The 15689-nt window shown below is 40.8% G+C and overlaps 1 protein-coding gene across 1 annotated transcript in view; it reads left to right on the plus strand.

Moving 5' to 3' along the window:
- Positions 1–10854: 10854 nt before the first annotated feature.
- Positions 10855–15689, plus strand: part of Map1b (microtubule associated protein 1B) — a 101034-nt gene continuing 96199 nt past the window's right edge. The window contains exon 1 of the mRNA XM_076857131.1: positions 10855–11110. Within this exon, the coding sequence (XP_076713246.1) occupies positions 10927–11110 (184 nt within the window). The 5' untranslated portion in view covers positions 10855–10926. The remainder of the gene's footprint in view (positions 11111–15689) is intronic.

Genomic DNA, 15689 nt, shown 5'->3' on the forward strand with positions numbered 1-15689 from the left:
GTCATTGCTGTTAGTGCTCAGCTAGGCAACATACTTCTCTTTGGGCCTGGTGCTGTCCAGATGTTCCCCCCAGGCCCATGACATCACCTGCTCACCCCCACCCTGGAGCACCTCTGCTAGTGATATCCTCCCTGGCTGAGCTGAGAGGACTCCACAGTTGCTGTCCATTGAGCATACCTGTCCCCGGTTACTGCTGGTAGCCTGTGGAGAGAGCCTGTGTTTGCACCTGCAGTTTTCCACCTCCTGCAAGCTGGCGTGCTATTGCTGGGCTGTGTGCTGTGAGTGGCTGCCTGTCTGCAGCACCAGCTGAGAAGCCTGGCTCCGGGTAGGCTTGGATATTTCCACCATAATTCTCTCCCCCTCAGGATGCCATCCCTACATGTGTCAGAATGACTCACTTGGCACTTGCACTTGCAAAGAGCCAGGATTTAATGAAAAGGCCCTGGCCAAGAACTTGCCCATCTCCTTCTCAGTCCCTCCCCGAACAGGCCTCATCCCCACTCCGGTGGAATCTTATCACCCCAGCCATCAAGAACTGTCTCCTTGTCAGAGGCTTGGGGCTGGGGTTGAAGTGGATTAAAGGGCAGGGTAAATGAGGGAATGGAAGCATGAAATCAAAGTTTCTGCTCTCACAGATGTCAAAATCAATTGGGGGAAAACATTAGTCATCAAGTAATTACAAAATGTTGTAAAATCTTGTATCAGGGAAGTGTTAAGGAGCTGGGGAGAAATAAGTGGATCTATAGCTCAGAGTCTACATGTAGATCAATGCAAATATTAAAAACGAAGTCTTAAAAATACTAGATGAAACCCTGTGAGAAATTCTCTTATATAGCCTTAGAGTGGCCTTAGGCCATTCTGGGCCTGAATATAACACAGGACCCACAAACCATATAAAAAAACAAGAGACTTAATTACATAAAAACCTTCCCCATGCCAAGATCTTTTATATATAAAGTAAAAACAAAACAACAATAAAATACAACCTGAGAAAAATTCATGAATCATACTACAGAGAAAGGCTAATTTCCCTAATGTATAAGGAATACGTACAAATCAATAAGAAAATCACTAAGCATTTTAATGGAAAAATGGGCCAAGAATGTAAGTAGACAGATCACTGAAAAAGAAATGCAGATAGTTTTTAAAAACATGAAAAGATGTTTAGCCTCACTTATAAAAGAAGGCAAATAAAATCATACAGAGATATATATTTTTGCCTATTATATTGGCAAAATTTAAAAAGCATGAAAATACTTGTGAGGATCTGCAGCCCACTCATGTGTAACATACTGGCACAAACCTAGAGGAGGCAAATTTTCTACATCTATCAAAATTGTAAATGTGCATCCTTTGACTCAGCAATTTGTTAGGAATTCATCCTATGGAAAGTCTCTAACCTATGAGAAATGACATAATAGAACCTTCTTTTATGGTAGTACTGTTTATATTATCAAAAGATCAGAAGGAATCATCATGAGAGGAGTGATAAAGGATGTTTTTCACCTACAGTAGAATTCTGTGCATTGGTCACAAGCAATGGGGATACCCTGTAGGATGATCATGCAAATAGTTTAAAGATGTGTTGCTAAGGGATAACAGCAAGATGCAGGATGATTTGTTCAGTGTGCTACCATTTGTGTATAAAAGAAAGAGAAGTAAACCATCAGTTATGTTCAAGGAAAGGCCTGGAGTCTTCCTGCTGGTTGTTTTGGTTCACCCTGTCCTTTCCTTAGATTGTCTTATCTCCATCTCTGCCTGGTAGAAAAATGACTCTTCCAGGACAATTTCAAATATTTCTTTGTCTATACATCTTTATTGATATCTTGAATTAGATACTCTCTCGATTGAACAAAACTATAAAATTATCAGGTTTGGGGCTTGAACTCCTTCCTAAAGCAACTCTCCAATAATTCATAAAGGAAGAAGAACTTATAAGAAATTTAATATTCTATATGATCAAAGACATCATAAATGGAACAAAAGACAAAACTAACACACCAAGAGGAAACATTCATGGCATTTATTGATGACAAAGGCTTATTATTCAGGTTGTATTAAGAGGTTCTACAAACCAATAAAGATAAAATCAACAATCCAACAGAGAAAAGGACAAATTTTAAGAAAAAAAATGCAGTTACTGAAATTAAAAGGAAGAAATATTATTTAAGATATTTTCAAATTTTGAACAATAAATACACTTCTCCTCTTAAGAACAAAAACTAAAAAGATTTATACGATGATATGAGTAAAGAGGCAAGGATAGGAGGAAGTATAAATAGTTAAATCCTCTTGGGGCAGTAATTTGGCAGGATTTAGCCAAAGCTAAAATTATGCATCACCTTCAACCCATCTATTCTACTTCTAGACATCTGTGCTCAGAGATCCACAGATGCACTCAGCAGCACTTATAAGCATGGCCAATGCAACATTATTCACAATAGAAAAAAAAGTCTCCTAAAGGACCACCAGTAGGAAAAGGAGTGGATGAATTATGGTAAATTCAGGCTCTGGGCTACTGTGCAGCAGTTTCGAAAATAAGGTAGATCTTTACGTATTTGAAAAGAGCTCCAAAGGGAAAATGTCATTTGAAGCAAAATATTATCCCACTAATGGGAGGAAAGCGCATGCATATGTGTATGTATAAGTATGTTTATACATATATGTACATACTAAATATATGTGTAAATACATGAAATACGTGTTTTTATATATATATGTAAAAAATCAAATAAAATAGAGAAAATTGTGTGTGTGTGTGTGTGTGTGTGTGTGTGTGTGTATGCGCTTGCCTGGATAACAGGGTTTTCCTGTAGAATTTTAGGAATGCAAAAGGAGGGACATTTATTTTGTGCCCTATGCTTTAATAGGGTTTTGTTTTGTTTGCTATTGAATGGCAGTGATTGCAAGAAGCCAGTTCATGCAGCTAGGAAAAGGGATTGATTTCAGTCGATTGGCCTCCCAGTGTGATATTTTTTTCCAGTGTTCTATCAAAAGAAAAGAAGAGGCCCTTTGAGTCAAGAATGATTAAACAGAAATAAGTACGAGACATTTTCACCTAGCTATGGAGATCACCACTGAATTTTCAGAATTGTCCCTCTTACAACCAACCTAAATGGCCACTGCTGCATAGCTACCCCTGTCAACGATGCAGCCCATAGATCTTGCTTCTACTCCCTTCTCTAATAGCTCAAACCTTACAAGTTATTGTCCTCATTTTTCTTGTTTCTTCCAAGATTCCCTGTTAGATTTTCTACAGCTAGCCTAAAATTTGGAAAGAAAAGACCCATCAGTGCTGAGTAAACAAAGACTATTTCTTGACCCTTAAATAATACATTCCCTGAATTACATTCTAGAATGACTTCACTTTTAAATAACAGCATAATATTGGAGCTTCATTTGATGTGACATTTACTCTGACCCTTAAGGTCTTTCTCTTTTATTCTTCTTCCCAACCAACACTTTTGCTTGCTTTGCTGCCTTTAATTTTCCTTAATTCTTATAGCATAGAAGAAGGGTGTTGCTATGGTTCAGATGTGGCTTGTCCCTCAGCTTCATGTGTTGGAAACTGGGTCTTCCAAGTGGCAGTGGGACATGGTATGGAACCTTTAGGAGATGGGGCCTAGCAGGAGGTCCTTATGCGAACTGAGAGCAAATATACCATCAGAAGGGATTTGGGGATCCCATTCTGTCTCTGGCTTCCTGTTTTGAGATGTGATGCTTCCTCTGGAATACGCACCACCATCTATCATGGGGTCTTTGTCAGAATTAACACTATGCTGTTTGGACCCTTAGTCCCCAAACTGTGAACTAAATAAACCTCTTTTTCTTAAAAAAATATCCTGTCTCAGGTATTTCATTATAGTAATGAAAACAGACTAAATAAGTTATAGGGGAAATTGTGGGCTTTGAAGTCTGACATATTTGAGTTCTTGTCATGGGTTTTCAACTTACTATTTCTGTGACTTAGAATTATCTAGCTTTTCTGTCTGTCAGTTTTTCCATCAGTCAATGAGCAAAATAATAACACATGGAAAGAAGAGAAGTCACAATGAAGTTTTAAAAGATTATGAAGTGAATAATAATGAAAACACAACATAGTGATATGTTTAGGGTGCTGCTAAAGCAGAACTTGGAGAGAAAAACATAGCTTTAAATGTATATGATAGACAAGAAGCAAAACTAAAAATCAACTTATTTGTTTATTTTTATGCAATGCTAAGGATCAAACCCAGTGCCCCACACATGCTAGGTAAGAGCTCTGCTACTGAGCTACAGCCCCAACCCCTACTGAGTTTCTTAAGGAACAAAAATAGGAAATAAAATAAAACTCAAAGAAATTAGGAGGGAAAATAGAATAGATACAAACATATTCAATGAAAACATATACATACTTACATGCAATAGAAAACTATCAATAATGCCAAATGTGGTCATTTGTTAATAATAACGAAATTGATAAACCCTTGCAAGACCAATCAAGAAAAAGACACAGAATACAAATTACCAAGATCAGAAGTGAAAAAGAGATATCAGTACAGAGTTTAAACCAGCAAAATTATAAATAATACTATCCAGCACTTAAGAAGTTTGTGAGAATTAACTCAAGTAATGTATGTAAAGTGCTTGGCATAGTAACATGGCTCATAGAAGCAACTCATTTAGCCACCAAGTCTGCTTTTATTGAGTGCATGCTCCATGCTGGGCACTAGGAATATGAAAGTGAGCTGGTGTGAGTGAACACGGTGTGTATGGGGCGTGACAGACATGATCCTTGTCCTATAGAGCAGAGTCCATAGTGAAGATAGAAATTTCAAAAACAACATGTTTAAATGTAAAGTTACAATGATGACAAGTATCATCTTTGGGGCCTGGAGCCAAAAGTGCACATGAAAAAGTGTAATTGGCCCAGGAAGGAAAGTCGAGAGGCCATCCCTAATAAACGATAGCTGAGATGCCATCTGCAGGGTGAGCAGACATTGACTAGAAGTTCACCAGTCAGCTCTTGGCAGAGGAAAGAGCAAGGTAAAGGTCCTGCTTTGGAAGGAAGGATGGTCTGAAACAAGGTCAGTGTATCCGAAGCTGGAAAGTAAGGGTGAGTAGGGTTGGGGTGGGGGGTATAGATCAAGCAAGGGAGATAAGGACTTTGCAGGGTCTTGTAGGACATGCCTATATGTTTAGTCTTTATCCTAAAGACAGTGTGAACCCATTTAAAGATTTAAAGCAGAGGTGGGGTAACATGGCCAGATTAGAAGAGACTGTTTTTCATGTGGTGTGAAGCATGGACTGGCTAAGGGTCAGGGTGGACATGAGGATGCCAGTCAGATGATCATTGTTATTGCACAGGGGAGAAACAATAGCTATAATTACTGTTCATAATATAAGGTCAATTGAAAGTAACCCAAATGTTCAACAACAATGGATTGGTGGGATAAGTTATAGTCAATGTATATAATGGGTTAGTACATGGATAAAAAGGGATGAAGAATATAAATATATATTGCTATAAAGTTATTTCCAGGATATATTGTTAGGTGAAAAAAATAAAATAAAATAGAAGAAACTGTGTGTGTGTGTGTGTCTGTGTGTCTGTGTGTCTGTGTGTCTGTGTGTATGTATGTGTGTTGCTATTTATCTGAGAAAAGAAAGCAGGTAGTATGCATTTTTGGCAGGGGTGCTGGGGGTTGAAACCAGGGCCTAGCACATGCTAGGCAGCACCCTACCATTGAGCTACACACCAAGAACTATATCTATGTATTTTTACAATGAACGGATAAACCAAGGTTAAATGTGTTACTTAAAAGGAGCATGATGGAGTAGACAGGGATAGAGGCTTAAGCTTTCTCAATACAAAGGTTTTATAGAAATGACCTTGAAACCATGTAAATATTTTACATAATTATAAAGCAAAATTAAATTTAAAAAATCAATTCAAAATTAGTGAAAACCAAATGAAACAAACATAGATAACTATGTATTGAGTTAATAACATAACATAAAAAAATGGAGTCAACTAGACCATAAAACTTTATGCTGTTTGTTTATAGCTATTGATGATGGAAATTGTCAAAAAAAATCCAAACTACTTGCAATAATCTTATTGATATTAGTAGGGTTTTGTTGTTATCCTGTGACTACTTTGTATATATTCTGGGATTTAAAAAAGGAGTGATCATTTTAGTGTCTGGCAACTGGAATTTTGGTTTTCTAGTGTGATAAATTCTGAGAATAAAAATAATTGCAAAAAGCTTTGAACCATTTTTGGTAATCATGTTGTTGGCAAAAGTATTTCATTTTTATCTAACATTACTGAGAATATGATTTTTATATATTGTGAGACAAAGAAAATGAAAAATCACCTGTTCTTCTAATCATCCTGGATGTCTCCGAGAACTGGAATTCAAGGCATAGGACAAAGGGAAATACAGATGTAAGAATAAAAGTTTAAACAAAATCCCCATGGCCTTCATACTCAACTGGGAGTGCCAGTATGAACTCATAATGTATTTCATCTTGAAAAAAAAAAGTATTTCCTATTTCTGTCCACTGAAAATATCTAGGAACAATGACCAAGATAGCAGCAACCCTTATGTTCAGATTATGGTCTCTAAATACCATTTCCTACTTTAGGAACTTGGGTTCCTTAGAGAAATGGATAATTCTCAAGTTCTGAGGCCAGAAAAGTACATGGTGAGCAGGGAATACCTTTTCTGAAGGTGAAAAAGTTAAAGCATCAACATAATAAAAGCTGCAAGTTATAGTCTTAATGATACAAAAACATTAATGTTTTTTGGATTACACTGTGGAATGGATTTGTTGTTTTGAAGGTTAGTAAATAAAGAGAAATTGTCATGTTTTTATCCTTTTATTCCGGTACAAACTGTACCTCTGGCTAATCAACAGATGGAATAAGGCTTCTCCTAACAAATCTTCCAGTTGTCAAATGAATGAAAAATAATAAAATTAGAATATTACCCCAGTTTCAAATCCTTAGTATATAATGACGCTAGGTAATGATCATCAATACTATTAAAATTACAGAATAAGAGTCAACCAATATCACCTAGGAAACATACTGGTAAAAAATATCAAATCTGATTTAAAAAAATCTGCATCTGATCAAGTATACAGAAAACTCAGGAGATAAAGAACATGTTAAGTAACCCAACAGGGGATACAACCAGCAAAATTAGGACTTTGTGCAACTCTACATAACACATATTCCAACAAGAAACTGCAAGGAAAAAAATTAGGAACACACATTAAAGGAGATTTAAGACTGATCAATCAATTACAATAAATAGACCTTATTCTGATTTTGATTTAAACAAGAAATTCTTAAAAAAATCACTTGATTGGAGCTGGGCATAGTGGCACACAAATATAATCCTAATGATTTGGGTGACTGAGGCAGGAGGATTGCAAATTCAAGGCTAGCCTCAGCAACTTAGTGAGACCCTGTCTCAAGATTAAAAAATAAAAAGAGCTAGGGATGAGACTCAGTGGTTAAGTGACCCTAGGTTTAATTCCTGATACACCTCAAAAATCACTAGATGAGAGATGATTTTGCATTTATAGTATTCTCTCTACTTGTATTTATGTTTGAAAATTTTCTATACTGAAATGGATAATAATAAAACAAACTATCCTCTAATGAGTATTTATAATTTACAGACACTTTTAGGCACTTTATACTTTTAAACTATCCCCCATTTAGAACATTGGCAACTCATCTGCATCATTCAAATGAGAAAACCAAAGCAGAGTGGTTAAGCACCCTGCCTAAAGTTACACAGGCAATAAATTATGGCAGTTGAAACCAGGCAATTTCAACTCCAGAACCCATTTCCTACTTTATACACCAGTACCTCTCATGATGATGGTAGCTTGGACTAGGGTGATTATAGTGGTGAGAAACAGATGAATTGAAGAGATACTTAGAAGGTAAAATTGACCAAATTCCATGCTGGATTGCACACGAAGCTAAGGGTCAAGGAAGGGTTCAAGACATTTGTGAGTTTCCTGACTTGCTACATAGGACAGATGGTGGTAGTATTAATCGAAATGGGAAAAGTGTGACAGAATCAGGTTTGGAGGGCAAAGGTGATTTGGATTTGGAGTGTTTCAAATTTGAGGAACCTTTGGGACATTCAGGTGATGTCAACTGGGTAGCTGGGCATATAGGCCTTCTTATATTATTTTCTGCCTTCCTCCTCCTCAGAACGGTCGCCTTTATCTTGGGATGGGGTTACATTTCTAGGCTTGAAGTGTGATTTAATGTTCTATTCTTTTTTTCAGAGGTGTTGGTGGAGGTATCAGCCGCACATTTTGGAAAGCTGCTTTTACTTCATTGTCTCAAATCAGAAAAAAAAAAGTCATTTAATCAACCATGCCTTGATTACTTATTATGCTTCAACCGTTGCATTGGTGCTTATATAAATTTGCATCATTTACTCCTCTCTTGCACAGTTATTTAGAGTTATAAAGAGCTTATTCTTACTATATACATGAGGGGTCTGAATATCAAAAAGAATGTCACTTGCTCAAAGTTACAGAGCTATGAAGCAGCAGTATGCATTCTTTTAAATTTTTTTTTTTAGTTGTAGATGAGTACAATACCTTTATTTTATTTATTTATGTGGTGCTGAGGATCAAACCCAGTGCCCCATGCATTTGAGACAAGCACTCTACCACTGAGCCATAACCCCAGCCCAGCAGTATGCATTCTTAGTCTGTGTTCTGCCATTATGTCTGTCCAGATGATGATGGGAGTGGTTCATGGTCATGGCCCTTCACTGCATATCACAGTGAGAAATTTCTTTTGTTGCATTTTTCATCCAACCTTCTGCTTTAACATAGGGGAACAACAACCCAGGTGCTACTGTGTTTTTCGTACCTCTCTAATGCTTGCTAACATGTTTTTATAGAAGATAGGGTATGCCTCAGGTTCAATCTTGAGCAAATAATATGAATAGCAGGAATTTAATCAATATATTTTCATTATGTAGATTTTATGAATATCTTCTACATATAAGGATATTAGTATTTCCATGTATATAGCAAAAGAGAATTCTATTTCAAAATAAATTTAAGAATAAATTGAATAGTAAAAGAAAACTATCACATACATGGAGGCAATGGTGACTCAGAAAAGGGAGGGGATCACTAGGTGAAGCTGGACTCCAGTGGCTAAGCCTTGCCAGATTGTTCTTCACATTACCTCCAGCCCCCTTATGGGCTTCCATAGTGATTGAACATCTTGACCATAATCTATTGACATTTCACTTAGAAACTCCTAGGCTCTGTTTACTAGTGTCTGGAGCTCTCCAGCGAATTTGTTGCAGACCCCGAATGCTATTGACCAGATGGTACCTTTATTTCCCATTGATCAGACTGGCATATAGGAGGAGACCCACAGTCTTTTGCTGCTCACTGCCTCTCCTATTCAAGATTGCAGGAAAAGGGGGCAAAGGGTACATAAGTAAGTTACGGCTGTTAATATCTAAGATATTGGGTTATTTTGGAATTCAGAATATCCACTTTTTAAAAATTATGATTAGTTTTTTACTAACATGCATTCTTGTATTACAGCTCATTGACTACTCTCATTTCTGTCCACCTCTCTTCCCTAACTCTAATTCCCCAGTTTTTATGGTGGCATCATGTTTGCACAATTTGTTCCCTCTTCATCCTCCCTTCCTCCCTGAGACAAAAGCTATACTCATTATTTTGTGGAAAATGGTTGTAGATGGGTTGTCTTTTAAAAATTTTAATGAGTTTTTCTAAACATAGACAAAGGCGATAAAAATTCCTGATGCTACATGTATTTTAAGACATCACTGTCACATGAAATAATTTTGCCTGTGTGTTCCCCAGGGAATTGAAGAGTATATTATAGTTGCTGTAATTCCTGCTGGTTAGAGACAGTATCTTTATTCTTTGTTATGCCTGAAAATATCTGTTCAGAATATTATTAAGAAATCTGTATCGGAGATAATATATCTGTATTCATCTCATTTCCCATAAGCACCACAAAGGCAGTGCTTTTTCACCGTTAGCCCTTACAGAGAAAAGTTCAAGACTAAACAAAAGTAGGCTTAGTTTTTACAATTTTCATGCATTCTTTTAAGTGAAGGTGGTAAATATTGCTATTGATAAATATCAGTAAACATGTCTTCCTAAACCCACAAGGTTAAAGAAAAGACAGATTCCAGTCTTCCTGGGGACAGTACCCTGGGCACCTGTCCACTGTAGCTATCACAGATCTCAGACCCTGGCTTCAATCATGGACTGGACATAGGCGAAAGCCTGACTTTGTGCATCTAGGACGTGGGAAATATCTCCACTCTGAAAATGGAAACTCATCCCATTCTCCTGCATAGGCGGGATGAGGGTTTGGAAAAGGCAGTAGGTGCGTGGGAGGGTGTGTGTGTGTGTGTATACTGCGTGCCTTCCCACTTTACGGTTGCAGCAGGAGCCCTTTGGGTCCCCCAGCTCCTTGGTTCGCGGCCCTGCCCAGACCATTGTCCGCACACCTCGTCCCTTCAGCTTCCGGGCCGCAGGCAAGATGATTTGCTGCAGATGACATCAGCCCTGGGCCAACGGCTGGAAGAGCCGAGGCAGCCACCGCGTGAGGATGTGCCGGGTGGTCCCTTCCTCCTCCTCTTCCTCCTCCTCCCGGGCTCCCTGCCTAGTCTCCATATAAAAGCGGCGCCTCCCCGCCCTCTCTCACTCCCCGCTCCTCTCCCCGCGCACTCTCCACCGCCTCCGAGAAGGCGGAGGGGGAGGCGGCGCGCAGCGCCGGGAGGAGGGGGGACGCAGGGGGCGGAGCGGAGACAGCACCTTCGGAGATAATCCTTTCTCCTGCCGCAGAGCAGAGGAGCGGCAGGAGAGGAACACTTCGCCGAGGCATATCGGGCCGGCAGGATGGCGACCGTGGTGGTGGAAGCCACCGAGCCGGAGCCATCCGGCAGCATCGCCAACCCGGCGGCGTCCACCTCTCCCAGCCTGTCGCACCGCTTCCTCGACAGCAAGTTCTACTTGCTGGTGGTGGTCGGTGAGACCGTGACCGAAGAGCACCTGCGGCGTGCTATCGGCAACATCGAGCTCGGTAAGCGGCCCCTCACCCCCCAGGGACGCGCACCGGGAGACGCGCAAACACGACCCCACCCAGGGCGCGATGGCCACCCAGCTCCCCTGGAGCGGCGCGCCCCGCACCCACGTCTCTCCCGGTCTCCTCCCGCACTCGACCAGGACTCTTTTCTGGTCATTTCGGGGAATAACCTGAATATTAGATTTGAGACCTAGAGGGAGAGTCTCTGATAACCTTGAGGGATCAGTCACCAGGACGGTCCGCAGCCACAGTCGAGTTGGCCACCGCCTCTCCCGCTAAGTGAAATGCAGGTGTCAGAGGAGCAAAGGCCATAATAAAGCCGCAACCGCGGGAGGCAAAGGGGGTGACGGTGGTGGTAGACCTGATGCAACCACTCCCTTCAGCACCCTTCTTCGCCTTAGCAAAAGCTGGGATCCCTCTCACCCGCAGACCTGAGGGTTGAAACACCATGTGCCAGGGCCCGTGGGAACCATCCTCACCACGGCCACCTAAGCCCCCGAGAACTGCCTTTTCTGGCGTAAAACTTCCCGATCCTTTCTTTCCTCAGAATGACTAGGCTAGTCCTAGGGCCACGCCCGCTCCCCCCACCCCTCGGGACTTAGGGATGGAGAACCGCCTGCGCTCGTTTCCCAGACGAAGCCCGCCTCGCCGCTGCCCCTGAGGTCTTAGCTGCAGCTTTGAGAAAGGACAATGGGACCCCAAGTTGTGGGGTGGGGCTTCTTTTAAAAGTATCAGCTTTGGGAGTGCTATATTGAATGGGGAAGGGGGCGTCAGCGGTTAGGGCCAGCCCCTCACCCGATGTGTGCACCAGGAGCGCGCTCGGCAGAGCCGGGTAGCGGTTCGCCCGGAACCTTGGGCGGGGCTGGGAGGGTCCCGGCGGGCGCAGCCTCGGACGTGCGGACCGACCCGCCCTTCAGCCCCACCCGGGCTGCCGCAGTGCCCACACCCCGCCAGCCGCACCTGCCCCCCGCACTGCGGCGCCCCCACTAGGCTGGCGGGGCGTGCGCTTTGCGGGAGCCTCAGGCTGGCGGGGGCTACTCGCCCCCACCTCTCCCTCTGCCTGGCTTTGTTGCGCTCGACTCCGGGGTGGCAGCTATGATCTCTGCCTTTTCGTCTACCCCCGGCGTCCTGGCCCTCCCCGCGCCCCTGACAGAGGTCGCCGGGTCTCTGCAGCCCCAGCCCGGCTCTATTCTCTCGGGGTGGTGCTGAAGCGTTTCTGCCCGGAGACACCGGCTGGTGGGCGTGGTGCAGTCCGCACTGCGGTCTCTACGGCAGCCCGAGGCGGACAAAGGGCGTTCACGCAGCCCTCCTTCCCGGTTCCCCCTCACCCCAATAAAAGGCGGAAGAAAAGCCTTGTTTGTAGATGAAAAAATAAATAAATAAGTAAACGCTTGTCATCTGCTTCTTCTGCACTTGGAAATGGCCACTTGTCCCCAGAACAAAAGGCTGCAGGGTGGGGACTGGAGTTGCAGACCTTGTTCTTTTGTTTAACTTTAAAGCACTGATTTTTCTTTTCAGCTTAAAAAAGGAAAAAAAAAAAATGCGAACAGAAAGCAGTCATGATAATTCATTCGGAAAAAAAAATAAAAATAAGAGATTTTAAAAATGAAATGTCTTATTTGAGCATCTCAATAACCCTACGTTCTCAAACTATAGGCCTTTGATCTGATTCATTCTAATTTTGTTTATTTGCACATTTTTTTTTCCTGGAAAATTTTTGCACGTTCTTATTTTGGGCGTGGCTATTGTGAGAATCAATGACTTTGATTTTTAAAAAAAAATCATTTGTCAGTAGCATTGCCTGGGAATAATAACATATAGGGAGGTGATTTCTATCTACAAAATTCCTAACCACCCAATGTGGTGCAGGGAGGGATCTTCACCCTTATTTTCCAGATGAGGGCCCAGAGGCAGGAAGGGGACCGGCTCAAGGTCACACCGCTTATCAGTGACTGGAGTGCCAGTACTGCAGCGTCACTCCTTTACTGACCCTGTCATGATGTTGGCGCAGGGCAGGCTAATATCTGAGAGAGATTTCAATACAGCAGTTTTCAGAGCTTGCCTTTGTACAGTCATCCACTTGTGGGCAGCGCCCCATGCAGGGAGATGGTTCAGCACTCACCTTCCCACCATAATTATCTTCTCGCTTTGTTACTCAGCTGATCATCCTTTCAGTGTCCCATTCCTCAGGGGGTTTATTCAAGTTGCTTCCGCTGAAGGACAAAACAGATGCAGCCAACTATTGCTCCCTCTATACTCCTTTTCACACTACTAGCACTTAGTAATAAAAATTCATCTTTCTGATTAAAATTTTTTTAATCCTTTTGAAATATTAGAGATGAAAGGGCACAAATCATAGATGAACAGCTCAATGGATTTTTCACAAAATGAACACACCTGTGTTATCCAGATAAGAACAGATATTACTGCAATTCCAGAACCCCATCCCCATCTCCTTTGCCATCACCTTGCCTTCTTGATTTTTAATTCCTTAATTTGGTCACATTTTTGTGCAGAATTCCGAAATGGCTGTATCGATCCCATTAAGAATCAGCCAAGTGAATGAGCAGAACCATTTCCTGTGGGCAGTAACAGATGCTGTTGTTTCTCTGGAGATTGCTCTCCTGGGTCCTGGGGTCTCCAATGTAAATCAGGCTGCAGGGCTTCCAATGCTAAGTGAGAATACCACTCCCCAGCTTTTCATTCAGACAGTCTGAGATGTCTTAGCAACAGGGTGAGCAGGATTTCTTTCCCTGTGCATGACATGTTGCAGCTTCAGTGGGCAGGTCCCAGCTGGGCCTCCTCCAGAGGTCACTCTGATGCCACTGCTGTTGTTGCTGAACCCTGCAGGCCATGTGTGTGAAGCAAGATGGAGCTGCTCCAGGGAGCTCTGCTTTTAACTGGGCCCTGCTGCGTGGAGTCTGGGAAACCATTTCCTCATTGGTTACTCTTTCTTATTATTTCCCTTCCTGTCTTCATTGAGGTTCTGTGGGATTGGAGACCCTGGTGACTTGCCATCTGGTTACTGAGGACCCTCTGGGAAGCCTAGAAGATAATCTATAAATCTGTAGAGGGATGATGGTAGCATGGTAAACCAACACGCCTGAGACATCCTAATGTGGATGCTTAATAAATGCTTCTTGAAGCCCAGAGAAATGGTCACTCTTGTTTTCTCAACTGTATTTACAAAGCACAATGTCAGGTTTGGTTACTTCTGAGTTTGAAACAATTGTTTCCATGTCCTCTAGCTTTACTGATTCAGTTATGCAGGACTGAGCCATTGTGGCTATCACTAACTATTATTCCTTGGCAATACCCACCCACCCCCGCCCCTGCAATTCACCCTCAACATGGGTTTATCCAGTCATCCTTAGATTTTAACAGAACACCTGCTCCTCAAGTTTGTTTTGTTCTAGTTTTTTTGGGGTGTGTGTGTGTGTGTGTGCATGTTTTTTAAAAATCTAGATTACATACATGGGTGTCTTGCAAACTGAATTTATTGGTGTGTGTAACTGCCCTGGATTTTGAGATTTAGATTTAGCTGATTATATTGTAACATTCTAATGTCACTTTATTGAATGGGTTTAGTCTAAAATGATAAGAGAATTAAGAACCCAGGAAAGATTTGGGTTTAATTTCATCATCAGGTCTGGAGATGAAGCTCAGTAGTAGAGCACTTGCCCAGCATGTGTGAGGCCCTGGGTACAATCCTCAGTACCAATAAGTAAATAAAAATTCCATTTACTTATAATATAATAAGTGGTAGTTAAATGAAATGTTATAAGGTATTAAATTTATTGTACTCATCTTTACTTTTCTAAGTCAAAATGTGATAGATTTCTGCTTGCATCCAGTAGTTGGTATTATCTACTAAGGGCTTTGTGATCCATGCTGAAACACAAGCCAGTCCCAAAACTTAAGGTCACTAAATAGATGATTCATTGTTAACCTTCTCTAAGGGCTCACTTAAAAATATATATAAATATATTATATATTTATAAATATATATTAAAATATATATAATATATAGTTATATTATATATGTTTTAAGTAATATATATTTATATTATATATATATTTTTGTAGATGGACACAATACTTTTATTTTATTTATTTATTTTTATGTCGTGCTGAGGATTGAACCTGGTGCCTCGAACATGGGAGGCAAGTGCTCCACCACTGAGCTACAGCCCCCTAAGGGCTCACTTTAAAATAACTTCTAACTTTTAGGTCAAATAAACAAATGATCATAAATCAATTATTATTTGCTTCTATCATAAGATATTTTATAAGATCTGAATTATTTATTATCAATACTTGAAATTATGAACTATGTATGTAAGTTATTATCTGCATTACATATAACATATGTAATGAACATCAAGTTGCTAGCTTATAAAAAAAAAGGGAAAAAATAAAATTGAAAGTTAGGTCAAGGGAAAAAATAGGAAAATCTTGTCTCTGAAAAGTAAAGCCTTTCTTAAATTAGCATTTCCTTTTTAATTGTTTCCTTAGCTTATACTTCTATTATGGTTTCAGTTCACTTTTTGGCATGGTTTTACCTATAGAATCTTAT

This window comes from Callospermophilus lateralis, chromosome 5 (genome assembly GCF_048772815.1).
Source record: "Callospermophilus lateralis isolate mCalLat2 chromosome 5, mCalLat2.hap1, whole genome shotgun sequence".
Classification (NCBI taxonomy): Eukaryota; Metazoa; Chordata; class Mammalia; order Rodentia; family Sciuridae; genus Callospermophilus; species Callospermophilus lateralis.